Source organism: Buteo buteo, chromosome 19 (genome assembly GCF_964188355.1).
Source record: "Buteo buteo chromosome 19, bButBut1.hap1.1, whole genome shotgun sequence".
Lineage (NCBI taxonomy): Eukaryota > Metazoa > Chordata > Aves > Accipitriformes > Accipitridae > Buteo > Buteo buteo.
Window position 1 is genome coordinate 8,068,311 of NC_134189.1, and position 27,926 is coordinate 8,096,236.

The window sequence follows — 27,926 nt, forward strand, 5'->3', positions numbered from 1 at the left end:
GGTTTGCAAATGTGTTTTTGTGGGTTTATAGCTCTCCGCGTACAGCAGGTTTTAAAGGTTCTCGCTCGTTTTTCGGGTGGCCGGGGCGGTGTGAGCCGGCATGCCCCGTCTGTTATTAGTCTCAACAACCCGTGTGCTGCCACAACACGGCTCGCGCTTGCGACAGACCCGATACCAGGGTTGTGACCGAGCCAGAAAGCGCCGGGTCCGGACAACCCGAAGGTTGCTTTGGGACAGAAAGGGTTTCCCTCCTCTGGTCCAGACCGGTTCTGACCTTAAAAGAAAAAGGTTTGCCGTGCCCCGTGCGACACAGGACGGTTGGCCAGGGCGCTTTGCTGGCCGCCCTCCTCGCCCGGCGCGGTGCCGGCAGCCGTGCCAAAGCACAGCCCTGCTGTCGTCGCCCGACGGGACGCGCGGCCAAGCCGAGGGGAGAGTTCGCCCCTTCCCCGGGGAGAGGTCCTGCCGGAGGAGAGCGTGGTGGTTGAGAGGTAAACCCGAGTAACGCCTTCTCCAAAGCATTTTACGGCACCGGGATTTACGCTGCCTGAAACCCGGTGCTTTTTAATGCATTTTAATGGGGTGCAATACCGCTGGAAAAATAGCGACCGGGGAAATTGTGAGTGGTTTCTCAATTAACTGTTCTTTTGCCAAAGTAAAAAAATGGGGGAGGGTGGGGGTGTTGATAGAGGCATGGCTGGCAGCCGGTGCCTTTGGGCAAGGCTCCTGTATCTGCAGGAATGGAAGAAGGGCGAACGCCCTGCCTTCCTCAGAGCAGGGCTGGGAAGGGTTTCCTGGCTTGAAAGAGGTTTCTCTTTTTCATTTTTCTCTCATTCCAAATCAAGATGAAAGCGAGCCTTTGGGGTTTTTCACTGACTGATTACCGAGGAAAAGTAGAACCCTGGCTTTGGATGGTTTGAAGCAGTTTAACTAAGATATTTCCAAATATTTCACTTGAGTTTTGTTCTTTTAATTCTAAGGTTTTAACATTTTTTTACGGAAGTTAACCGCAGGTTTAGAAATACAAACTGCCTTAAATTGTAGACTCTTCACACTTTTCAGTCTAAAGAAGTTAAGGTGGGACATTTTGACGGTCTTTTAAACTTTTTGAAAATCTTTCAAACTTTTTGAGAACCAGAGGTAGGGAAGTTTTTTACTTTCTTGCATGAGTAGTGGGGGTCTTTTGCAGCTTTTGTGTCTTTCCTGTGAAAAACAGTTTGCTAAAAAATGTCTGACCAACTTTAAAGATTATATCCTTACTCAACCCACTGGAGCTGGTGTATGCTATGTTTTCTTTTAACAAGCTACTAGTTATATTTTCAACTTAAATTATTTAGTGAATGGGTATAGAGAGTAAGACAAGGAAAACTCACAGGACAATTGAGCAAATACAGACCTGTCACTGCAGTGCTCCTGTTAAACAAGCATTTAATATCTTGCAAAATTTTTCTCTCACATTTAAGGTAAATCTTTCATATGTTATAAAGAAAATTATTAGAATCCACATTAAAAAAATTGTTGCAAGACGAGGTTTGTGGAGAGAGAAAGGTTTAAGGACAACTGAATTCCCATTCCTGTTAACAAGTAGAAGTGAGGTTATAAAGGGATTTTGTTTTGCTATTTATAAATGTAGGCTTGCTACAAAATTAAATGCATGCAAGAAGTGTATCTACCTGTGTGTTTTTCTCTGGGAAAGAATAATTACTCTTTGCATGCCAATCAGTTAATTTTGTGCAAGAACAACTAAAGGCAATTTGTATGTTCAGGTTACTCGAAGTAAATGATAAGACGCGTTTAGACAAAAGGAACTTTTGTGAAATGCATGATATTTCATTTATCTCATTTTGAAAACTGTCTTTTATGGGGAGAAAATGTTTTTTAAATCTTAAATTTTGTTTTAATTTAAATAAAATAGTCTCCTCCCCATCCTCATATAACATGCTCCAGATGTGTCTGCAATATTGCGTTCACACTACCAATGAAAGTGATAAAAACTAGTCAGGCCTCTTTCACCCAGCTAATTGAAAGGTGAAATTAGTGATTTTTCTTCTCTGTGTTGTAGAAGACAAAGAGAAATCGAGTCCTTCACGAGCTCAGCTGCCAAAACCCAAATAAAGGGCTTGAGTGCAGTGGTCTGAAGCGTCTTTGGTCTAGCAGAGGACAGGGCAGGGTATTTGCTCATCACTGTCCTCGGGGACCAGTGGTCCCCTCTTCCCTTGTGTCACACACGTACCTTAGCACCTATCACTGCTCTGGTGGGATGAAGCCTCCTGTAGGTTTGAGGAGGCTTTTAGGAGGGGAAGAAACCCTTTTGAAGGACATGATGGGCAGCATCGGGTTAGCTTCCAGCACCTTGACTCAGTGATCCCAATGTCCCCGCAGTGCTTGGCACCTTCTGGCACCTCCCTGGGCGAGGAAGACTGTGCCGCTGCCACCAAGGTCCCCACGGACACCCAGGTCGGAGGAGGGCAGGCGAAATGGCCTCGGTCTTCCGGAGCGAGGAAATGAGCCTGGTGCAGCTCTTCCTGCAGGTGGAGGCTGCCTACTGCTGCGTGGCTGAGCTGGGGGAGCTGGGTCTGGTCCAGTTCAGAGATGTGAGTAGTGCCCGGCCGGCACGCGGAGCTGCGGGAGATGCACCCTGGGGCGTGCTTGTCCTTCCTTCAAAGCACTTGGGGAAGGTGCGCCTGCAGGGTGGTCAAAAAGCCCAGTGGGACTTCCCCAAAACCGATCTGAAGGCCAATCGCCGTGCCGAGAGCCGACTCATCCCCGAGTCCCCATCCAGTGCTCTGCACGCCCGCTGCACAATCTTGGGATGATTCCTTCCACCACCAGAAAACAGGGGGTCTCTCCATGAGAGTCCATCTCTGATTCCTGCTGTCACAGCAAGACAGGGTGGAAATGAGCCTAATATAAGGCCGTGATGTCCTTGGCCGTAAGGAAACACACGGTATTGCCCTGCCTCTAGGAGTCTGTAAGATGCAGCAGGGTTGGCCATCCTCACCGAAGGCATTCGTTCTCTGCTGATGTTAAAAATGAGTGCAGCAGTGTGCAGCCTCCAGCCCCAGGCTTGTTTTCCCTCCTGTTTTTAGCTGAATGTGAATGTCAACAGCTTCCAGAGAAAGTTTGTGAATGAAGTGAGAAGGTGCGAATCCTTGGAGAGGATCCTGCGTAAGTAAACGCTTGTCAAATGCAATCGGCTTTCTGCCAACTGGTGGTGTGGGATTTATTTCTTTGTTAAGTGCTCTCACACTGCGGAGCAGAATTAGTGGCAAAATTGTGATGTTTTCATCTGAGCCCCTGGAAATGTTTTGCATGTGTCAGCTAATTACCACTTCACCCCATATGGGCAATAAATTGTTGCCCCTGTTTTGAAAATGGTTAACTGAACTGAAAGGAAGTTAATTAGCTTATGTAAAATCACAAGATAAATCTGGGGCTGGGCAGGAGGCTAATCCAGATAACCTGACTCTTTTACACCAGTACAATGGCTTCAGCCTGGGGAAAAAATCCTTAAAACCCAAGCAGCAGAGCTTCTGGCACCTGCTGCCCCATGGATGTGTGTCCTGTGAGCTCTGCACCCCCCCCATGACACCAGTGCCCACCATAGCCACTGTGACAGTCCTTGCTATTGCTAAAGTGGAGGAGCTACCATGACTTCAGGAGAAACAGTGTCCTCACTAAGAAAGGACGCTGTGGGGTGGCCAGTTCTTGGTGGTTGTGTATATGCACTGGGATGATGGCCCCCGTGTATCGCTGCATCTCGTCACTCCTCTGTGTGATGCCTCGGTCCTGGCAGGGGACTTAGCAGCAGCTCGTGACCAGGATGATGCAGCAGGGATGACTGTATGGAGACTTCTGTGTCCTTTCCTTGCAGGTTTTCTGGAAAATGAGATGGAAGACAATGTTGAGATAGTCAAACTAGAAAAGTACCCAGAGACCCCCCTGCCTCGGGAAATGATTGATATGGAGGTACAGAATTTGACGTGGGCCAAGTTGAGACAGAAGGGGATGTGCACCGTGATGTCTGTGTGATGTGCTTGATATAGCCCTCCCCTGCGAGGAAGGACCCGGTAGCTGAGGCTGACAGGGCTCTCCTTGCCCGTGGAGATGCTCCCCAGGTCACTGTCTCAGCAGCTAGGTTAAGGCTGGTCTTACTGCACGTTCCGAAAGGAGCCCAGTCTTTTTACCATCCCCGGTGAAATATCCCTCTGGTCCCACATATTAATGGAAAGGTATCGCTACCACAGAACGCCCCCATCAACCTATAGGAGAGAATAAGAAAGTTTTAACCAGGAGAGCTGATGTTAGAACCAGCTTCACTGCGTAAAAACTCCAGGGCAGTCTGTCCTGGTGGGAGTATGGTTGTGATACAGTAATACTGGGGCCTGACACAAATATTTGTGCCTTGCATTCAGAAGTGCAAGGGATGCTTTATTCTAGCCCAGCTGGAAGCTAAGTTTACCAACTGGGTAATTTTAAAATGCTGCACATGTAGGTGACTAGGAAGAAAAATCCAACGGCTTCAACTTCATAAGCAAGGTGGTTGCCTGGTGTGTTCCTGGATGCACAACCTCACCTAAATTTTGGCCTGTAGGTAATGAATCTAAGCTAATGGCCATGTTATAGGCTGCTTTTGTAGTCAGTAGACTGACAGCCAGTCCACCTGGGGTCTGAGATGTCCTGCAGGGGAACACAGAGGTGCCAAGACAGGCTGAGACACCCACACTGTGCACCCACTTACCTGCCTGTGCTTCGGTCAGGTGAGTCAGAACTCTAATGCCAGAAGAGGACAAAACATCTAGTAGGGAATGTGACAATGGGAAAATGAGGGATTTCCATTGATGAATATCTTCCTACAAACTCAGTGTTCACTGAAGTACTCATTGAGTATTTCTGTATTCCCCCTTGAAAAAAACCAACCATCTATTATTTGAGATTCAATATCAGCTTGGTAAAGGCCCATTGATCCGCTTCAGAGTTTTTCTGGATGTGCTTGGGCCCTAAACAGACGGTGCTGGAGAAACTTGAAGCTGAGCTGCTGGAAGCCAACCAGAACCAGCAAACACTGAAGCAGAACTTCCTCGAGCTGACAGAGCTCAAACACCTGCTGAAGAAAACCCAGGACTTCTTTGAGGTGAGAGGCCTCTTTGCTCTTCCAATAGAGATGTAGAAAGTTCCTAAAAATACTGACATTTTCATTTGGTGTGTGTAGCTGTTATTTATTTTTAATCAAAACCCAGCAGTCTTTACCACAAGCCAGTAAGATACTTTTGCAAAAGCACCTCAGTCACTTTGGAGCCTGCATCGCTCCGTGAGTCAATGGGGCTCAAGAACTTGGTTCCCAGATCTCTTTGAAAATGGCATTTATGTTTTTCAGTTGCTTAGACACAGTTTACCTTTTTTTTTTTTTTTTCCCCTTTGGTCTAAATCTCTGTGGAAAGCTACCTTTGGGGGAAAAAATGCCAGGAGAAGCATGTGAAAACAGTTTTCAAACTGGCAATGCTGAATAGTTTTTTAAAACTAATGTTTTCCAGGCAGAAACCAATCTGCCAGATGATTTCTTCAGTGAAGACACATCTGGACTACTGGAGCTGAGAAGCAGTCCTGCTGCTGCAGCTGCCAAGCTGGGGTGTGTATTGGTGACGGCCCCAGCTTGGCCAGGCTCCCCACCTGCACTGCATTGCTGTGACACTGGTACACTTCCTTCGGCTCCTTAGCAGGGGTTACTCACCAGCCCCTTCAGCGTAGCTGTTTAACGAAGATGAAAGAGTGACTGTCCTCTAAAGTTATCATCAAAACTATGCTCAGGTTATGGATCAGTGGGGCAAACAGACTTTGACTTCCAGGCCACCAATTCCAGTGACCCCCTAGTAGATGACGGAAAATTGTTATCTTATGGCATCTCACCTGTGGCTTATGGACTCAGGCATCTGGCTACCAGCCTGGTCTTCAGGGATGGATGTCTAACCACAGCAAAAAGCCATGGGATTGCTTGCGCTGGGCTTTGTCTGCAGTAGAAAGTGGCACAGAGGGTGAGAGTTAGGGGAGCAGAAACACCACCGTGCGTATCGCTGACGGTAATTTGGTAGACAGCATCGACTCAGACAGCTTTTCCTTCTGTCTACAGCAGCTAGGTGTGGTGAAACTCTCTGATGGTGTTCTTCCAGGCTAGTGTTTTTAGCCGCTCATGCTGCTATTTCTGAAGTCCTGTTCAACTCTTTTATGAGCAAAGCATACACCTGCAGAGGGCTTGCCTTGGTGGGTGTATGCCAGCACGTCATGCTGCACTGCAAAAGTGCAGTCTGGTGCTTTCTGGGAAAACAGGAGGGAGTAAAGATAAACCACCACTTCAAAATTGCTACCTCCTACCTCTGTCGTTCAGGCAGTCTCTCTTCGCGTGACTGTGAGCATCTCTCTGTTCCTCCATTTCTAGCCAGAATTGTCTCCTTTTTCTGTTGATCTGGGGAGGACTTACAATGTTTTAAAGAAAGAGCAAAAGAATAAAGTCAGTAGATTGAGATAAGAGCCAGGCTTGAGCAAGGAGGTCTTTCCTAGAAGGGCCTAGAGCAGCAGCAGAGCCCTGGCTATCGTGGACTAGAAAACAAGAGATCGTAAAACCATGTGTGTTACAGGTCCTAAAAGACTTAGAATGGGCTTGTAATTTATTTCTCTTTTAACTCTACTCAGATTTACAGCAGGGGTAATAAAGAGGGAAAGGATGATACCCTTTGAGCGTTTGCTGTGGCGAGCCTGCAGGGGAAACATCTACCTGAGGTACACCGAAATGGACACCCCCCTTGAGGACCCTGTGACAGTAGGTACCAACCTAGTTTGGCTTCACCCTGCTCCTCGTGCATGCCTGTGACCTGCAGGAACCCAACTGGGGCCCTGGCCATGCCACACCAGAGCTGGGTGTCTGAAGGCAGCCTGGAGAAGAAAGGCAGGAAAGTTTGAGGATGGGAGAGGGTTTTTTTGGCATTGCTTTCCCCTTTTGCTATTATCAAGGTGGCTTCTTTTTCCTGCCTGGTTCAGATCCGTGGGAGCCCTAGAGGGGTGGCTGTGTTACGGGGACCACGAGGGAGGTGGGCTGTGGGTGTCCTTACCTGGGGCTGGCCACGGAGGGTCGATTCCTCTTGGTGTCTCTGGGGTGAGCCCTGTGCCCCAGTGGACCTCCGGTCCACCACCTCTCCACTCCACATTGCTCCTTCCCCCATAACCTAGAGCTGCTGCCCGTGCCTGGTCCCTGAAGCAACATCTAGGGAAAACATTGCTGTTGGAAAAGTGGGGCTGGGGGAAAAGAACAACCCAGTGGAGAGGCTGCCAAAAAGAACCCCACCACGTTTTCCACACTGGACTCTTTGCTCTGGATGCATTAAATTCTGCTTGAATTGTGTTGCAGAGAGAAGAGATGAAGAAGAACGTGTTCATTATCTTCTATCAAGGAGAGCAGCTTAAACAAAAAATCAAGAAGATTTGTGATGGGTAAGGCAGGTCTGTGGGCAAGCCACGGTGACTCCCATGGAGGTGTTTACTTGCCAGCTCAGGTTGGCTGAATTTGGAGCTGGAGATTAGATCTCCAGCTGTCAGCTCTGCCACTGAGCTCCCTTCTGCTCCTCAGCTCTGCTGCTCCTAATCATGAAAGATATCCATTACCTTGGTACTTGGAAATTGAGGTTCTAAATTTTCCAAAGTGACATAAAGATCTTGGTAGCTTCAGCTGCTAGGTTTTTAACTTGGGGCAACCTAAAGGGGACTGGTTTTTAAGAAATACTCAGTATCCTTCCCCTGAAAATCAGGGGCCCTCACTTGGGCACTGGGAACGTGGTAATCCCTGACCTGCTCTCAAGCCTTCCTGCATTTCATCGTAAAAAGATGATGCTGTGGTTTATTCAATCCTTTCCCAAGGCCTTTGAGCAATATCTGTGTAATCAGAGACAGAGCCCAGGAGAGAAATGAAAGCTTCATACAACCTGACTTGTTTCCACCCTGTTAAGCATCTTGAAAAGATAATTCAAGTTGAATATTCTGTTACTCTTTCATAACGCTGATGACCGATGGGCTTTGTTGCAGTGTAAATCAGATTTGACGAGGGGATCTGTCTGCTGTCACCGAATCCATTTCAGGTATAGCCCCTCGGCCAAGCGGGGCCAGCCAAGCGCCTGCAGGCTGCAGGAGGTCGCGGGGAGGGGGCGAGCGATTGCTCGTACCCGACATGTGCATTCAGGGCAGGTCTTTCCTTACATCCTGCCTTTAATCAGAATAAAAGCAGGAAGATCAGTTCATCCAGCCGGGAGAATTGACTTCAGTCCCATGAAGCAACAGACCCCCGGGGACTATTAACAGTTCCTGCATTAGCAATGGGACTCTCCAAGATGTTTTCTATGGGCAGTGGGGGGGCAACGCTCATCCTGAGAGCAGTTCAGCCCTTCTAAGGTGGGCATCTCTCTGTAAAGCAGCCGTGTGAGCGTGGACAGCTGGAGGAAAGCTCCCAGCTGTCAGTCACTGATTTCTGATCCTGAACCTCAGACGTGGAGGCAGTTTTGCCATCGCCACTGTGCAGGGTCAGTCTGCTGCCACCAGTGGTCTTTGAGGTTTCAGCGAGTCTCATTCTCTTACCGGATTACAATTTCCTGCTTACGTCCCATTTCTTTGCCTGCTTTTTAGATGCTGTTCAGTACCCTCCTCCCCTTCTGCACTCATGGGCAGTTGCTGGTAGTGAACGCTTCCCATTGCATTTGCCCCTGGCCTTGCAAGTTGCCAGACCATACATTTAGAGCTGGCTGGGGTTGCTTAATTTTGGAGGATTTTTTTTTTTTTCCCCTGCAGCATTTTAAATTCCCTGCAGTCAAAAGCCCAATACTTTTTTTCTGGGGTGGGAATAAAAGAACGGGCAATGCGATGCCTGTCAGCATTTTCATTATTGATTGAACCCAGATTCTTCCAAACCAGAGGCAGGACCTTCTGCAGCAGGTTGCAGCTGGGAGCACGGGGCCAGGCGGCACTGGAATTTTGAGCAGATCCCTGCAGGGTGGGCCATGACATTCAAAGTTGTTATGAGCTAGTGGCATGGATGTGGTGGGAGGTTCATGGAAAGGAACATAAACTGGTTATTCTCAGGCCCTTGTAGCTGAAGGAAAACATACCTACCTAAGACAAATTCACAGGATGTCCTTTGCGGTGTTAGCGCACTGGTTTTTGTTTATTGCCAGCTAATCAGGCTACACTTGAAATCATCCTTTATGTCTTTCCTTCCTCCCTTTTAAATTTTTTCCTTGCTGATATGCACGTATATACGGATGTTTTGCTGAGTGGCAGATTTTTTTTACATGTATTAATCCCATGACTCTCCTTTTGTGTTCTGTGGGCGATCAGCCATCCCTGGTACACAGGCCAAGACATTTTGGTCTGGTCCATTTTTAAGGCAGGGTTAACTATACCTGAAGCAGATGGCACTGTCATTCCAGCCCCAGCAGGACATTTCTGCTTAGCACTAAGTCATCATTCATGACAAGTAAATATCCTGCAAAAATCATGGGACTGGTATAAGCCAGTCTCGGGCAAGGCAGGCTAAGACTTGTTTGCAGAGCAGTGTGCCTCAGGTTATGCTTGTAGTCCCTGCTTGACTCTAATTGGTAACATTACTCTGCCAATTTCATGAGCATTAAGTCCATGCACAAATTTATTAGTGAAAGGTGTAGAGGGAGCAGGGAGGAGGAAAATGTAAGAATTTTTCTTTTCCTCCTTTTCTCGTGGCTGCCTCAGTGCTAATGTGAATACTAAACTGGGTTTATCAATGTAAGGATTCCCTGCTGAATTCTCCTGGAGCTTTCAGAGACGTCTGTGCCATTAGGGCAAAGCTGATACTCAGTATGCAAAATGGCTGTTAAAAGATCAAAGCAACACTGCTGCAATAACGTTATTGGAAACGGGGGAACTGTACAGCAAGGAGGAATAAGCTTTCAAGTTTGATTAAAAATCCTTATTAAAGATGAACTAAGAGCTGTGAAGAATAAGAAGATGGAAATAATTAGGTAGGGTGAATAACCTTTTGAAACGAATACCAGGTGTTGAGTGAGGAGAGATTCAATTTTGGAAAGGGAAGTTTAGCTGAAGAGCGCGTGCTGTCATTACACACAGCTCTGGGCTGATCTCTAGGAAACTGCAGAGTGTTCTGTTCAATTTGGAACTGTCCTCACTTGTGTGTGTGCTGGAACTGATTTTGGAGAGCAGGTGGTGATATATTCTGTGCTCAGACAAAGCCAGAACACGATGCTTATCTGTACACAGAGCATGCACGTTTTTGTCTCTTAAACAGAGATAGACCCCTATGACCCTGTTACATCTTCATTTAATTCATCTCACGTGCAGAAAGGCAGCCCTTCAGCAACCCTAACAGCGTAACTCCACTGCAGGACAGTGGAAGTGTGTTGCCTTAGGTGGGCAGAAGATCTCCACTCTGTAAAGAGCAGTGATCTCTTTGTGCAGACCTGTTGGGGCAATGTTGAAGGACGACATTTATAACGCCCTTGAAGTGGCAGGGCTAGCACAAGGACTAGATGCTGCTGAACCAACCGAGTAGGAACAAGTGGAGGGATCTCTGCTCTTCAGTTACCGCAGCACCTCAGCTCAGTTAAAACCTGTAGGCGCAGAGCCTCGCAGCCGTGCGCCCTGTGATCTGCAAGGTCCCAGTGGGGACTCCTTGTGCCTGCTTTTTGTGCATGAACTGTACTCTGGGGCTGGTTTTGCAGGCAGGACAGGTAGCTATGCACTTTTCAGAGAGACATGCAACTTATTCATTTCTAATTGGCTGTATTGGGCTCATATAGTGGCTTTAAGACACCGCAGTGTGCTGTATTATTGTAAGCACCTTTACACTAGTGTGACTTGTATCTGCACTGGAGAAGGTCATGTTGCATACTCTGGATGAAGCAGTATACAACACCTGCATGGAGGTAAGACCTTCACTCACGTATTAGAAGCCCACATTAGTCCTTATTATACCACACTAAACAAACCAGCTGAATCTCCCAAAGAGAGCCTTGGGGGTAAGCTTATAAAAGCATTTATACTGGCCTGGTCACACCACATCTAAGCCGACGTAACGGATACCACTCTCGGGTGTTTAGAAAACTTCACCCATCCTTCCCTTGCTCCCAAGCTGTCTAGCCAAACAGATGGACCAGAAGCCAAGAGCCGGGTGTATGGCCATCCTCCTTTTGTTTTACTCCTGGATATGCAGGCGTTTGCTTTTTTTTTTTTTTTTTCCCCCACAGGGTATTTACTTACACAGCCTGCATGCACGAAGGGTGTTTGCTTGCCGTGCAGCAGTAGCTCAGCTGATGTCTTCCCCCAGTGCCTGCGAGAGGGTAGTGCAGAGAAGGGGAACACCGTATTTTTCCAGCCTCGGTGCAAGAGGGACATCTGTTGGCTACGGGTTATGGGGGCTGCATTCGCCGGGGTGGGCTTTTGTGGCTCCTTGCAGTTCAGGCAGCTTGTGGGCATAAGAGAGGTGCCTACATATTAGTGCTGACCACTGTATAAACTCAGGTACCTTGTAGTACCTGAAACAGGGAGTGTTTTTTCAGCTAGAACAGATGAAGGGATCCGTTTTCTCATGAAGAAGTAAATGTACCTTTTCAGACCTTTCTGGGAGAGCAGGCACAACTTCGTAGTATGTAAGAAGAGTATACTATGGGGTGAGGAATAAAGTCTGGTTTCCCCACCTTTGAGCTGAGAAGAGTCCAGAGGAAGAAAAAGTCAGTCAAATAAATGGTGTTTCTCACTTTTCTCTTACTGAGACTAGATTTCGTGCCATCGTCTATCCCTGCCCAGAGTCTGCCACCGAGCGCCGAGAAATGCTTGATGAAGTCAACACAAGGATCGAGGATTTAAACACAGTAAGTGGCAGTGGCTTTACTGGGGTCTGAATCCTGCAAGTGGGACCTGCCCAGACATTTGTCCTGTCTGAAACGCTGTGGCCGTGGCCAGATCCCAGGCTTGTTTTGGGAGCTGGCTGTGCAGAGCTGGCCGGGGGCTGGGGATGAAGCCACCAGCCCAGGAGCGGTCCCCCCCGCCGGTTGCGGAGGCCAGTGCTTGTGCTCTGCTCTGCCCATTTACACCCCCCAGGAGCTGCTGGAGATCAGCCTCCCATGTGAGGGCTCAAAAACTACTTGCTGCTGTTGGCCATGCAGAAGTCAGAGGTTTAGACCTTATGGTATGGGGCTACAGGGCGGAATTTAAGGTCATCAGCAGGCTATAGGTATTGTAACCAAATTGCACATTGTTCAGAATGGTTTCATCTAGCTCTTACAGAGTGGTTTCCCTCAGCAGCTAGTGAATTTGTTCAGTCACAACTATAGTACAACTATACTAGGCTCAGAGAGGACTCTAAAGATTTATTTTATATTTAAATTAGGTTTTCTTCACCAAGGAAATCTTGGGGCACTTGTGACACTAACACTCAAAAGCTAAGACTGCTGTTATAGAAGTACGTGTCTCCAACCTCTTTACTCCAACATTTAACACAGGGCTGAAAATTACAACTTCAGTTGCTATGGGTGCTCAGTACCTTGTATATCCATATGCCGTATCAGGACTTCGCACCTTTTGGAGGGACTCCCGCCTGTGACCTTTGTATTGTCACACATGACAGTCAGCGGGTCCCGAGGCAGAAGGCAGTGGACACCCTGTTTGCCTGAGGTGGCCCATGTAGCTGTTGACATCCTGCTGTCACCCCACGCTGTGGATGCCAGTGACTGCCAAGCCTGCACGCAGGACTGTTTCCAAACTGACTTTCACTCCTGAGCATCGTGGGCAGCTAGGCTTCTTCAGCGCTTGTAGACCACACAGGTTATCTTCCTGACGTGTTATCTCCATCACTCATTTATGCCGCAGCACCGTGGTGGCCACGTGATGCATGGAGGTCCCACCAGGGCCATGAGCTGTATCTTTAGCAGTGCAGGCACGCTCATGGATGCGATGTGCCCCAAGTTCGTGGCACAGAGCTGCCTACAGGAGATGGCAGGGTGGGAACGCATGGTGAGATGTAACCAGTCTGTAAGCAACTGGGTAAGGAACCAATACCACAGCTCAGGAACTCCCGATGGTCTCCTCTACACTTACAGAGGCTTGGGGCCATGCAAGGAGAGTCCTTAGCGAACAGCATTGTGCACGACATGTCAAGTGCTCCTGTGTCCAGACCTGCACACACTGCCCTCCAGGATAACCCATACATTCATATAAATCACTCCCTTTCCACAACCCTCTTCCACCTGCCTTCCCCAAATAACTGCTGAATAGATCGTGCCACCTATACCTTCCCATCTTGAGCGCTGCCTGTGCTGCGCTTACAGGTGCTAACCCAAACTGAGTCCCACCGCCAGCGACTGCTGCATGAGGCAGCAGCCAACTTGTGGTCCTGGGGGATCAAGGTGAAGAAAATCAAAGCCATCTACCACATCCTGAATTGCTGTAACATCGATGTCACCCAGCAGTGCGTCATTGCAGAGATCTGGTTCCCAGTGGCTGATGCTGGGCGGATAAAAAGAGCTCTCCATCAAGGAATGGTAAGAGACCAACATTCTGGGTTCCCCGAGCTCTCACCCAAACTGCATTGTTTATATGTTGACCATATGTTCAGACTGCTGTCTGTTACCGTAAAGCTGGGCTCCCTTTTCTCTTTTAATTAAAGTTGAGGTTGTTGCATGATTGCTTGGCCTAGGGGAGTTTAAGGTCATCATTAAATCTTAGCAGGCTTGTGATCGACCCACGAGTCAGCAGTGCTGGCAGCTTTTCCTGAACAAATCAATACCACAGAAAATGGAAAAATTTGGATATTAGAAAAAGGGTTGAGATATAACATTCTCGAAACCAGCTTTCATGTTGCTGCCTGTGCATGTTTGGACACAGACTGTGGTGCTGTGGGACTGATTCTTCTCTGCTAGCCACCCTGACTGTGTCTGTCATTGTCACCGGGTTTGCAGGAGCGCAGTGGCTCTACTATCACCCCTATCCTTACCGCCATACACACCAGGATGGCACCACCCACCTTCAACAGGACCAACAAGTTCACAGCTGGATTTCAGAACATCGTGGATGCATACGGTGTGGGCAACTACAGGGAGATGAACCCAGGTGAGAAACACTCAGCTACCTGCACGTGGCTTGCTAGAGCCAAAGTAAAGCCTTTGAGCTCCATCACTATCCTAAAATATGCACTCATTGACGATTGAGAAATCTGAACCATATTTTCTGCTGGTAAAAATGGATACTGTTTCATGCATAGGCATGGATTTTCTCAGACAAAGAATTTGGCCATCAGTCTTCAGTGATTGTGGCAGAAATAATGAACTACACAAATACAGGATGGGGAACAAATGGTGAGGTAGCAGCTCTGAGGAAAAGACCTAAGCTTACAAGGCAAATATAAGTTGAGCTCATTGTGCTGAGGCAAAAAAAGGCCAAAAGGAGCTGAGAAAATTGTGAAACAATGGTAGAGAATCTCAAAGACACCACTGAGAATGAACAGAAATCTAGAAATGGGGACCCATGGGAAAGGACCAGATGAACTCAGATTGTTGAGGCTGAGAAGACTGAAAAACATGATAGTAAACTTCAAGTACATTATTCTCCTGCAAAACAGAATGCAATTGTCTGCGCATGCTGTTTATTATGGTGAAACAAGAAATGAAGGCTAAAATTGCAAGGAAGATGCAGGTCATAGAATTGGACAATCTTTCTGATGATAAAGCTAGTTCTGCACTAGGTCTGGCTGCCTGGTGAGTAGGGGAGGGATCATGGAGGCCTTTGAGTGCAGCAGCAGTGAGGAACGGTCTGGTGGAGCGGACTGCTGCTCTGCCGCGACCTTTTTGTTTAGGAAGAGCTGAGCTGCTTGTCCTTTCCTTCCTGCAGCTCCATACACTATCATTACCTTCCCCTTCTTGTTTGCGGTGATGTTTGGGGATTGCGGCCACGGCGCTGTCATGTTGGGCTTTGCGCTCTGGATGGTCATTAACGAGAAGAGCCTTCTGGCCCAGAAAAGCACTAATGAGGTGAGTACCAGGGAGCTGGTGCACCCTATCAGCATAGAAAAAGGCTTGTCATCTCCATTTGGTAAAGGGGGCATCCAGCCTCCCAAAGGCTGAGTGAATATCCTTCGAAGATGCTTGTGAGGCAGAGATTTGGCAAGTAATTCTGCCTACTTCTACACAGAGACCTCAATGGGCCCAAGGGACCCGGACTTTCCTATGAGTAATTATATATATTAGTACAATCATGTCTCCTGTTGGCTGAGGCCCACGGTTTGATGGGACTGCAGGTACTTTGGTCACTGGCACCGCCTTCTCCTCCTGCAGATCTGGAACACGTTTTTCAGTGGGCGCTACCTGATCCTGCTCATGGGCATATTCTCCATGTACACCGGCTTCATCTACAATGACTGCTTCTCCAAATCTTTCAACATCTTTGGCTCTTCCTGGCATATCATCCCCATGTTTAAAAATAGCACTTGGAAGTAAGTGGCTAAATGTGGGAAACAAGTGAAAACACACCAAATGGAGCACGTAGGCTTTGAAAGAAAGACACAGTGACTGCCTGTGCGGGGAAGGAAAGAACTCCCTGCTGTGGATGCAGTCATGAATGAATCAGAGGTTTTGTCTGACACACACAGACGAACTCACTATTGAAATGGAAATGTAGAGTCCCTGGGAATAGGCCTGTTTGTTCAGGCACTGATGTGCATAAAAATCTGCAGGTGTCCGGGGCTGATGTGTGGAGGATTATCAGTGTGATGGAGACTGTCGTTGTGTAGGACCCATTTAGACACCCCCCACCCCTACCTGTGCACACAAGCCCAGGATAACAGTTCACAGGAAGGCTGGAGCTGGTGACAGGTATCATGTAGTAGTCCTCAGCTCATCTCACGTAAATGTACCATAGGCTTATATAGTGAGAGTAAGCTGGAAAGGCCATTTCACTTCTCTTTTGCAGTAAGGATGTGCTTCTGGACAATACGGTGCTGCAGTTGGATCCAGCAGTCCCAGGAGTCTACTCTGGAAATCCATATCCATTTGGAATAGATCCGGTAATTAAATTAAACTGCTCTAGGATAATTTGTATTTCAATCCTGTTACTTATCAGGTACATCAGTAGCTCCCTGCTCTCTCTCCTGAAGCCATGCTCTTCTCTTCTTGCTCTTTGCCTCTTCTTTACATAGTAGTTGTGATGCTTTTCTTTAGCAATCAAGGATATGTATTGCTGACAGTTTTGCACAGAGAGCAGCAAAATGGTAAGCAGGAAGGAACTTTGATTTCACTGGAAAGTGGTCTTGTGCTGCAGTCTCTGCTATGTCACCAGACTGCTGGACTCACATTTCCTTACTTGAGTACTTAACCCATTCCAGACCTACCTCACAAGATTTTGAGGGCAAAGTCCTAATTTCTATGCAGTGTATTTATTGTATGAAGTCTGAAGTAAATGCCAGCATTATCTAATGGATCCACATTTTCTTCTCTGTGTCCTATTTCCCTTTTCTTGCCATTCTCTCTTTATCACATATCGAAATGCAGTTGTTAACATCAAGCTTTCCTGTTTCAATCTTTGTATCAGCCGGTTAACCTCTGTTCTGCTGGATGCACTCTCATTTCAGTTGGTCACACAAAGAAACACTGGCTTCCCTTGGTTTGCAGAGAGATTGACCTTGTAGTAAGTTTTTCACAAACTGGGCTCTAAAGCTCTGCCCGGGAGATAGGCAGTGCAAGAAGTCACGACAGAGGAAGATGAATTTTCTGTCCATTGCCCCAGCACATCCCTAATTTAGGTTAACTCAGGCTAGCCCCTCTCCCACCCAGGCTGCTGCTTGCTTGAGAGTCTGGGACCCCGGGCTGGGAGGGAGGAATGGCTGAACAAGTGCTGGCAGGGAAGGGGTAGACTGGCAAGCACCGGCCCTCTCTGTGGAAATTATCGCTGTCATCTGCCCAGAAGGATGGATGGCTCTTTGCATTTTTAAATTCCTGGAAGATACCTGGCTGAGGTATATCTTGGAAGAGAAAGAGTCACCCCGAGCTGAGGAGGTTAGGTCGTCTCTTCCATAGCCATAGAAGAGGCAAAGCATGTTGGACAAAGGCACATAAGCTAATGTTTTGCCTTCCAAATAATCCTGTCTTGCCTCCTTTCTGTGCGGGTACTGTACCTAATACCTGAAAAGAGGTACCTACTTACCATCTTTGGGGTGAGAAGAGTTTGGGGTCTAGGAAGTTTTAGAAGAAAGGAGAAGGAACCCCATTGCTCTGTAGCATAAAAAAGGCAGGACTGAGAAGAGGCATATGGTTACTGTCCTAACACAACTAAAAGGTTACTACAGAGAGGCGGGTGATAATCTGATCTCCATGGCCAGGGAGCTGGAATGAGCTGGTTTTTTGTTCAGACAAGAAGTTTGAACATGCTCTGCCTTTGGTACTTCTCTGGTGAAGGTGGAACAAATTTCCGTAGCAGCAGGAGGGATTTTCTCATGTCTTTCCATGTATGCTAAAGGAGATAACTCAGCCCAGGGACAAGGAATGACACTGAAAAGATCTAGGTTCTGCTACCAGCCTTTGCACTGGTTTCTGGAGGACTGAAGCAAAGTCACTATGTCATTTTAAACGCCTGTTATTTTCTCTGTTAAACAAGGATAATAATACTTTAGATGAGAAGCTTGGCAGAGTGATAAGGAACATGTAGATTTCTGTCACTTGTTATCTTTTTACTAGAACTGGTAGGAGTAAATCAATGGCATCAAAGCAACAAGTGCCACAAATCTGTTATTAAGCACACACCTGAAAACCTTGTTCTTCTATCTTGGCTCCTTTCCCCAAAGATCTGGAATGTTGCACTGAACAAGCTGACTTTCCTGAACTCCTACAAAATGAAGATGTCGGTTGTCATAGGGATAGTGCACATGATTTTTGGGGTGGTACTCAGTCTCTTCAACCACATGTAAGTATGTTTCACCAAGCCCATTTCTGCAGCATGCAAGTCCTCACCTCTAGTGTCCTTCATTCAGAGAAAGCCTCATATCTTGGACTGATTACTTGAATTTTGCCCTTTCCCCAGGGCGAATAGAAATGCCCCAGACACCAACAGATTCACACCGCTGTTGGTGCAGACTGCTGAGTCCAAAGGCCAGAATGATGGCCATCACATTGTAGATATTCTTTTGGATAAACTCTCTTTTTTGTTTTCTCTCTTATATTCTTCATTCTGCAGAAATACTGAAGTACACTAAATTAAAAATATGTAGCACCTCCCACTAATGATAACTTTTGTCTTGAAAGACAAACTCCTTTGGTCTAATCCAAAGCACATAGAAATCTTGCACAGTGTCTGTGCATGCATTTCACCTGACTTAGTGGGCCTTTAGTCGGGATCTGTGTGTGTGCGTCTATACCTTTGCTTCTGTATTTTGCAACAAAAAATAAGAAGTAGTGTTAGAGTGGAGAGGCTGACACTACTGTCTTGACAGACTCTCCAAAGTTGGAAGGTGCATAGTGACCTTCAAGGACAGAAAGTGTTTGCAGATGACAGAGAGGAGGACTGCCCATGCAGAATTGATTCTACATCTGGTTCTGCCTTCCTCAGCATATAATGCTTAACTTTGTAAATTAGCCATTTAAAAAAAATCAGGTTTTATTTCAATGTACTAATCTTTTGATGTGCTGAGATACTGGTGGGTCATGCACAAAACCCTGAAGAGAATCAGTATGACAAGGTTTTTATATTTAAATAATGGTTTTCATTAATAAAGACTGCAATTACAGATTTCTTTCTTGGCTAGTGATAGTTGTATGTTTCTTATGCTATTTTCCAAAGACTAAATAGTGTACAGTACTGCCATCGCTGAGTGCAACTTTGTATTAATACCCAGTGTATTAATTGTAGTTATCTTTCCTGATTCTTTCCAGCTACTTCAAGAAATACATAAACATTATCCTTCAGTTCATTCCAGAGATGATTTTTATTATCTCTCTTTTTGGCTATCTGGTCTTCATGATTATTTTCAAATGGTGTCATTTTGATGTCCACTCATCCCAGAGTGCACCAAGCATCCTCATCCACTTCATCAATATGTTTCTGTTCAATTACGGTGACGCTTCAAATGCTCCATTATATCTGCATCAGGTATGGATCAAGCAGCTTGAATCCACTGTAGCTGGTTTTGGATTCGCAGTGGATGTTGCGTAGAGTGGGCGTAAAGATGGGGAACGGGCTCGGAAGCTCAATCACAAATGCCAGTCACATAAGAGAAGTTTGTTCTTCTGGTATTTGTGTTGGCCTTATAGACAGGTAGGACAGAGAAGCTATCAATCAGTGATGCAGAGGAAACCTCATTCTTAGTGTCATCCTTACAAGAATGATGATGCAATTTAAGATACTTTTGGCAAAAAAAGGAAAGAAGGGTGATTAGAGATGCAAAGCTGGGTATTGCAGATGTGCTGTCCTGAAGACTTGGCACAATGCTAGGGACAAAGCAAGCCTTTCCGTTCCTTGATAATTTCTTTTTTCTTCATGGAAAAACTTGAAAAATTTATATTTTTAGCTAAAAATTAGAAGTAGCTAGAGGATCTTCTGGCAGTTTTTTGTCAGAAATACCTCCCTTGGGGAGTTCACTAAAAAAACCACAAAACCCAAAAGCAAAAAAATCTCCCCTAAGAGAAAACTCCTTTTAAACTCATCTCTATTTATTTGCTCAGAACGTGGATTACTTTTTTTCTTGCTTGATTTTACATCAGCAGCATCAGTGAAGAATCTGCAAGCAAATGCTGCCTCCAGCCACGTGTATGCATCTACATCTATACAGTTGCACACTCTGGCACTTCAATGTGAGCTCAGTTTTAGGGCTGCTAGTGAGTCAGAGTTAGTAGAGAGCCCCAGTCAGTTCCAAGTAACCGCATTAAGGCTGCAGGGGAGTTTGGGAAAACACAGTTTTCCCAGCCTTCAAAAAGTCATTAGATGATATTTGGCTTTGTAAGAACCCAAAGCCTTTCCAAGATGGTAATTTTTTTCTCATATTCCTATCCCCCTACCCTACCAGTAACTGTCTGTGCCATCCACCTGCGTAGCCTGAATGCAAAGATTGTATGAGACCAACCATAAGGTGATCAGAGATGTGAGCCAGCTTTAAAAAAATGCATAAGTTGTGCTTTGGGTTTTTTTTGGGTTTGGGTGTGGTTTTTTGTGGTGTGGGGGTTTTTTTGTTTCTTTGTTTGTTTTTTTCTCCTTAGAGTACAAACACTTATGTTAGGACAGCAATAGGGGTAGCATACTGCAACAAGAACCCTTATAATGTGGGGACAATGTGTTATCAAACCTAAGCTAAGGGAATTCAATTCCCTTCTGGAGTTGCAAATGTAGAGCAAATTCTGGATTCCCTGCTTTCCTGGGGGAGACTTGAATGACTTGGCTCTTACTGCAGCTTTTCTACTTTGAACAAAACAAGAAAGACTGACTGGCTCACCCAGCACTTAGGACATTCATTTGGGACACTGGAGAGCCAGGTTCAAGTCAGTAACATTGGCTTTTGGCAAATTAACCCTTTCCAACATGAAAGCCTTTCAACTCTGAGTCTCCAACCATCTCTGGCTGGCAGTGCTTTCTGGAGCCTTAAGCAGGATACATTTATTTTCATGTCCTTACAAGCAGAGGAGGCTCAACCGACACAAGGAGTATATCTGTTGTATAAAAAAAAATACCATTTTATAGAATCAGGTTTCTAACCATAAATGTAGTTGGCTAAAAGGAAGTAAAGTAACTTTCTGCTCTTCTTGTTTTTCTGTCTTTTAGAAAGAAGTGCAGAGTTTCTTGGTCATATTTGCTCTGATTGCTGTTCCCTGGATGCTCCTAATTAAACCCTTCATCCTCCGAGCCAACCACCAGAAAGCGCAGCGCATGGTAAGGGATGTTGATCAGGCAAGGTGGGTTCAGTACAGCAAAGGCAAAGCTGAGGAGACAGACCCCCAAAATTGTTTGCAGTGATCTATTTCTGGTTTTCTCTGATCTCAGAGTTTCTCCAGTGATTTCAAACTGTGCTTTAAGGCACATGCGCCGAGAGCATGTGTATGGACATTTGGCCGAGCCATCTTAACAGGAGGCAGGAGCTTTGTTCACAAGGCCATACCCTATTTGTTGGGAGAGGAGTTAGGCTGACACTGAGCTCTTCCAAGTGTCGTATCCAAAACCAGAGAAGGTTTAGAAAGACTGAAGTGCTTGTAAAGCCAAGACAGGGCAGAGACCTCAGTCCACAACCACCACTAACCGCTGGTTGGCTGCTCTCTAGGAGCGGGGCATCTGCAATACTCCTGGCCTTGGAGAGATCAACACTGCTTGGAAGAGAGGCTTGATTTAAAAGCTGTTGCCTGATTTCCAGTGCTGATTTCTTCCCTAAGTGATTGCCTTCACATAAATGGAGCCCTCCTTCCCATGGGCTCTGCGGTTTGCCCAACTCTTCAGCACGTAACTGCAGCAGCTGCAGTTTCCCAGTTGTTCATTAATTCTCCCCTTTATTATGCTAACAGGACTTTACTTGTCTGACAGGATTTACTTCTCTTTATAGGCAGAGTTAGTGCCTGGAGTACCTTTTATAGGGCACAGATGTTTCCATTTGAAGAAAGAGATGCTGGTTGTGCTGCATGACCTTTTCCAACCCAGTCACTTCTGACCTATAACTGAAAGCCAGCTCCCTGGGAGACCTTTGCAGCCCTGCCTCTGTGCTGTAATTTCTTATTTTGTCATTCTTCTGGGATTTGGATGAAAGCTTGACATGGCTGACTCCATCTCCTGCTTTTATGCTAGCAACATCTGACAGCTTTTCCCCACCTCCTATTATGTCCCTGTATTCCTGTTCCTAATTTTCACATGTTAGCTGTCTGATCACATCTTACATTTACCCAGGTTTATGTGTTTGCAACAAAGTCTGTTCTCTATGCTGACATTTAGGTAAAGCAAAGATAAAGCGAGTGTGACAATGATTACTGCTGCAATAGGAAACAATATGTTATCATAAGACCTTGCCCATGAAACCTGCTGGAAGCTATAAAGAGTGACAGGGCAGAACCTGACAGAAGCCATGAGGTCCGTATTTGGTTATGCTGTATAATAGGACTGTTATAGTTGTATAATGTAGGGCTATTCTTATGCTGTGCTGTCATTTCTGGAGTAAGGCTCAGATCAGGTTGTTCAAGCCTCTAGAAAAGCTCTGTAAAGAATGATTACAGAGAGAAGATGGGTTGTCATGAGGTTTCTGTCAATTTAAAATGAATCAGGAAATCTGAATTCTATTTCTGTCTGTATGCCAGGAGCTGTGTGACCTTCATCAAGTCACCTGTTCCTTTCAGGCTCCATTTCCCTTCCACTTGATGCTAATTCCTTTGATTTGCACCCATCTAATTGAGATCATCAGCTTTAATGTGCCTCGGTTTTCTCATTCGCCAAAAGTGATGGATCTTCTCATGGCGGGTATAAAGGGTGCATTGTGAGACTAGAAACTAGCTCCAAATTAGATGGAATCACTGGAAAATGCTCTAGGATGGAAAACATTTAAGTATTATTAGCCATTTGGCAGGAGTATTCAGTTTCTGTGGTCCATGATGACTGACTATTGTTGAAGTTGTCCTCATGTTCATGATATAGTCCTTCATATGTTACACATCATGAGGTTATTGATGGAGTTCCGTGCCATGGTCTATTTCATTTTGGTATCAACCTGTAGCATAACACAAAATACATACTATATTTTGCTTCTGAAAGATTTGGTCTCAAGCCATCTCAGGAAACCCTGGAGGTGAAAATGAGGTAGACATCCCCGAGACCAATCACTCCAAGAAAGCTTCCCAGGGAGACCACAGTGGTGGCCATGGAGGACATGAGGATGATGATGAAGAGGTAAGAAAATGTGGGCAGAGAATTATTCAGACAGACACAATAGCAGAAGATGCAAAGTTCAAGCAGAAAGCTTTGGCAGAGTTGCCAGCCTCTCTTTTTAACAAGATACCAAGAAACACTGTTGCAACAGCTTGTGTTTCCAAGCTCAGTAAGCTTTGAATTTTCATAGAATGAATACCTCTAAATTCTGCCCTTAGTTTTGCCTGGTGAGGGCAGGCATTCTTACAAACCTCAAGCTTTTACAAACTTCAAGCTTTTGTTTGCCTGGGGGGGTTGTTTCACTTCCACATTGCACCCAGAGAAGGTCAAGCCTTCCCCAATTGTCAGTGAATTTTCCTTTCTTTAAATTGCAAAGGAGCATTGAAAAGTTGGCAGCCTGCAGTGTTGGCTAGGGAGAAAAGTCTTGCTTTGGCACATACTGTCAAAGGCTTCTGCAGTATGCAGCAACACAGTTAAAAAAGCAACAAAAGTGTTTGTAGCAGTTGGGAGCACCAACAATACTGAGTGTGGATATGGCTGACTGTTCCCACTCACAAGGAATCTTCACGGTCTTAGAAGATATGCTTATTTAGTGATGTCTCCCAAAACGCATATGCCATTAGGCAGATAGTCTGAAAACCACTATTTTGTATAAGAATTTCTGTCTCTACAAGAAATCACAAAGGTTGGTAGCAATTGGATTGCCATCTTATTCCAGATTTGAAATTATAAGACTGGAATATGAGCTGGTTCCTGAATATTTTCACTGGAGTTGCATTCCTCTGGGGAGAATGTATGAGAAGATCATAGAGAACTGACAATTTTCAAAGCAGTCTTTTTATCTGGGAACTATCTGTGTGTTGCTCAGGACATATCAAGAAAAAGGGAGGATTATGAAGAGCCTTTGGTCTGTTAACCAGGAAGCGCTGAACTAAGAACTAATAAAATATGTTTGGTTTTATGTTGTTTCAGTTCAATTTTGGAGACACATTTGTCCACCAAGCTATCCATACCATTGAATACTGCCTTGGCTGCATCTCCAACACAGCATCCTACTTGCGGCTCTGGGCACTGAGTTTAGCCCATGCACGTGAGTGATTGACTACCTGTTAGCTACTTCACCAGCAACTCCATGCCGATTGCTGCTTCTGCTAGTGTTTGATTATTGCTCTGAATTCCTCCATGAAATCATAGTTCTTCTTGTGGACATTTATGTCTCAGAATGTTTTGCTACAGGTCAGATCAATCCAAGCGTTTCGTGGTGACCATCACAGTTTTCAGTAGTGATACCTGGCAGCTATATATCAGGCATATATACTGATATATATGGCTGCATATACTGGCTGGGGCTCCTTTCCCATGCTACTCTGTAGCCATTCCTCTGGAATAGTCCTCATGGTGTGTGGGAAGTGCAGTCCAAATGGGTACTCTGGTCCATAGAGGTAAAGGCAGTATGGGAGCCATAGCTTCACTTCCCAAGAGACACTTGCTATAGCCCTAGGGTATGCAGATGACTGTCAAAATGACTTGAAATTGTTTTTTTGATTTCGTTCAGCAAACTAGAAAGAAAAGTTTTGGTTCAAGAACTCCTGGAATTTGTCATTTTCACTGGGATTTTTCCCAGCAACTTTTAGTGGAACCTCACTTTCCATGAGAAACGTACAGCATTTCAATGTCTTTTGTCTTGATTTAAGATAAAACCAAATGCCTAAATACTAGAAATTGCCTCAGGCTGGAACTTCAACGACTCTAATTTTTCTGAAATGTTTTTTATTAATATTGCTGTACTGCCTGTGGCTAGGAGTTGCGCCCGCCCTAAAGAACTGGGCACACAAAAAAGAAAAACAAAAGGCGGGGGGGAGAGGCACACCATGGATTGACAGGAGTGAGCTGTACTTCTTGGCACAGAAATGAGCTTAGGAGGAGTCGAGTGGAAGCTAATAAACATTAGCTTTACATGGAGGACAGGTACCTAAATAAAATAAAATAAAATAACTAAAAATCTTAGCTAAGGGCAGTCCTATGCGTTATGTCAGAATTCTGCCTGGAAAACAACCATATTCCTTTGTAGCCTGACAAACTGGCACTGACAGGAGTATTTTTCCTGAGGGCAGCAGTTGCAAGGGATCCCTTGAATCTGTTGTCACCTAAAGTAACAGGTCATTGAATCTGAATATGGCTCAAGGACCAATGACTGGCAAAATGGAAGGCTGAACTGTTGGCTGGAGCATCTGGATGGAGAAGAGCTGGGCTAAGTCCTTGCTTTGCCTGTATCACAAAAGGAAAATTGCTTAGTCCTGAATCTATCCTCTGTGACTGGGGCAGTTAAGTTAGGAATATGTTATTGAGCTGACAGGACACGTCAGATATACCAGTGCTGTGAATGTTGATATAAACCTGTGCAGGAAAAAAGATCTTTAAGGGCATGCAAGCAACCTAAACACTAATACAGCCTGTCTTGAGTGGGACCGACCAGTTGTCTTTTTTTTTTCCCACCACAGCTTCTCCATGACACCCGAAGAGAAGTGGTTTGGAGAACAAATGGGAATTACATGTCTCCTGTGGGTCTCAGCTAGCATCAGTCAGTACAGCTTGTAACCTAATCTACACATGTATTGACTATGTCAATCAATCATGTTCACTGGGATTTAGTAGCAGGCAGTCCTAGAAGGCTCCGCATACTGCCTATCATCTGACATGTTAAAAAGGTGCAAATTAAACTGATGACTGTATCATGCCAGGGCAACAGCAGTCTTGGTAGTGTGCTTGCATGGACTTGTGGTGCAAAGCCAAGCCAAACCAGCACCATCAGCTTCTAACACAGTGAAGAGGAGCAAGGGAAAACACTCTGCATCCACCTTGCTTCCCCAGTCATCACGGAGAGGCAGGGTGGCCGTACATGATTACTGTCATGTACATTTTATCCTAGGCCATCTCATCTAACTGTGAAAAACGGGTGAGCGGCCAGACTGCACGCTGTGTCTGTCCACAGCTGTTGCTCAGCACTGTTCTCCCTTTATTTCCTTTTGCAGAACTGTCAGAGGTCCTTTGGACCATGGTGATGCACAACGGGTTCAACAACAGCAGCTGGGCAGGCCTCATCGTCATCTTCATCATCTTCGCGGCATTTGCAGTGCTGACGGTGGCCATCTTGCTTGTCATGGAGGGCCTCTCCGCCTTTCTGCACGCCTTGCGTCTGCACTGGTAGGTGGTGTGGGCTTTTGGAGGTTTTCCCGGAGCTGTCTTTGGGAGGGATCAGGCTGTGGATGAGGGATCAAGCGGGTGTTAGACGTGCTGCACTAGTACCTATGCATTAGGACATCAGCCCCCCTCGGCAAATGAAGCGAGGGAGACTCCTCCAACGGGAGGTCAAGAGCTCCCTGCTCCGTCGCTGAGCTGCTCCCTGGAGCAACCTGCCTGTCCTCCCGAGCCTGCGGTGGCTGTGGGCATGTGTGGCAAACGGCAACCCGCAATTCTTCCCTGGTAAACACGCAGCGACACGATGGCCACCTTGACCCGCGTGATAAGGCCTGAAGGCACCACAGCCACACCACTGGTTGTGTATCCCACCCAGGGTTACCATCAAATAAGACGGCTGGGCACTACCTACAGCAGCAAGAGTTCAGCCGGGGCTGCAGAACCCGCTGAAAACCTGGGTCGGCACTTGTGCCGTTAGCCCAGGTTGAGCTCCAGGCTGTTTTGGCTTTGTGGCAAACCAGTTTCAAGTTAGCTCATGTCTGCCTTAACTAGATGTCAGGCAAGGACAGCGGTGCGGACGCACCATCGGGCTAGTATGTAAAGCAAGACCAAGGTAACAAATCACCCCTCACCACCACCACAACCTGGCACCCTGCCTGAGCCCCCAAGCTGTGGCCTTTTTCACCACGTAGCGTCCCACCACAAACACTGCCAAGGCGAACCATGGGGCAGTTGCTTGTCACTGTGCAGCGAGGGGGAGATGTCTGTCTCCCACCAGACTCTGCAACCACCAGGTGGTTATCCCGGCTCTCAGAGCTGCTAGCCGTAGTTTAGCGGGCAGGCAAGGTCCTGCTGGCTGGCCTCGCAAGGAGCATTTCCAGGCTGACTGATGGAAAGTCAAAGCTGATGTGTGCTGGGTCGCTCCCTGGGCTGCCTGTGTCTCACTGCTGGCTCCAGAAGGACCCTACGTTCCTGGCTCAGAGGCCACCATCTCCCATGGCCTCCTTTTTCCATGGATGCCACGTTTTGTCCTCTCGGCTGGCTGCAGGTCCTGCCTGCGGGCAGCGCTGATGCCCCTCTCTGCTCCTCCCCAGGGTGGAGTTCCAGAACAAGTTCTACGTGGGAGCAGGGTACAAATTTTCTCCATTCTCCTTCAAGCACATCATCGATGGCACTGCAGAAGAGTGAAGGCAGTGCACCGCTGCTTCATTCCTCAGACCAGGCTCTATTTTCCTGTGGTCGCTCACCTACAGTGTAGGGTATATGGGATGTGGCCCTTGAAAGAAGAGCAGCTGTAGATGAAAATGTCCCAGCTGCATTCACATATACTGCTGTATCAACTGAGAGCTGAACTACATCGGCTGGGCTGGCTGCACCCTTGGTTAAGTATCTCCACTGATGTCTTTCTTTGCCAAGTACCTGGTCCTCAGCATTCCATCAGGTCAGCTGCCTACTGCTTGGTTGAAAAGAGGAGATGGAGCTTTTGAATTAAACTGGTTATTAATAGTCAGCTTGCATGTGTTTTGCTCCATTTACTGCCTTGTCTTTGTGTCATATTTCTTTCTGAGGAAAATATGTTTTGGCTGTTGTTTCAAGTTGTGGTTGATCATATGACAACGATTAAGTCCCTTATAAGATTGCAGCCCTTCATTTAGCACACAATGCAAACCAGCTCAAAGACAGATCATATTGCAGGCTTGCAATTTTCTACATGCTTTACTACAACAACCATCTTTTTATCTGATTTGCTCCAGGGCTTGACAGCACTGGATTATAGACGTTCGCACACGTCATCACTTAACAAAAGTGTTAGTTTTGAGCTGTGTAAATAAAAGAGT

At 46.3% G+C, this 27,926-nt stretch overlaps 1 protein-coding gene across 1 annotated transcript; it reads left to right on the forward strand.

Annotated features, from left to right (window-relative positions):
- Window positions 1-433: 433 nt before the first annotated feature.
- ATP6V0A4 (ATPase H+ transporting V0 subunit a4) lies at window positions 434-27,926 on the forward strand. The gene is made up of 21 exons (XM_075051990.1): window positions 434-488; window positions 2,380-2,591; window positions 3,087-3,165; window positions 3,872-3,966; window positions 5,006-5,131; window positions 5,532-5,626; window positions 6,685-6,811; window positions 7,397-7,479; window positions 11,801-11,894; window positions 13,350-13,562; window positions 13,980-14,130; window positions 14,908-15,047; window positions 15,351-15,508; window positions 15,985-16,078; window positions 17,852-17,970; window positions 18,936-19,152; window positions 20,815-20,922; window positions 22,777-22,911; window positions 23,863-23,980; window positions 25,923-26,094; window positions 27,183-27,926. Exons 2-21 carry the CDS (start codon window positions 2,475-2,477, stop codon window positions 27,274-27,276), a joined length of 2,535 nt encoding a protein of 844 aa, XP_074908091.1. The 5' UTR covers window positions 434-488; window positions 2,380-2,474; the 3' UTR covers window positions 27,277-27,926.

What these genes read in the sequence shown, in the direction of transcription:
- ATP6V0A4 (XM_075051990.1), top strand. Translation starts at nt 2,475, where the DNA reads ATGGCCTCGGTCTTCCGGAGCGAGGAAATGAGCCTGGTGCAGCTCTTC. An exon ending in AAACCCAGGACTTCTTTGAG is followed by an intron (nt 5,132 to 5,531) that starts GTGAGAGGCCTC and finishes AATGTTTTCCAG; the next exon opens with GCAGAAACCAATCTGCCAGA. An exon ending in ACTGAGTTTAGCCCATGCAC is followed by an intron (nt 23,981 to 25,922) that starts GTGAGTGATTGA and finishes TTCCTTTTGCAG; the next exon opens with AACTGTCAGAGGTCCTTTGG.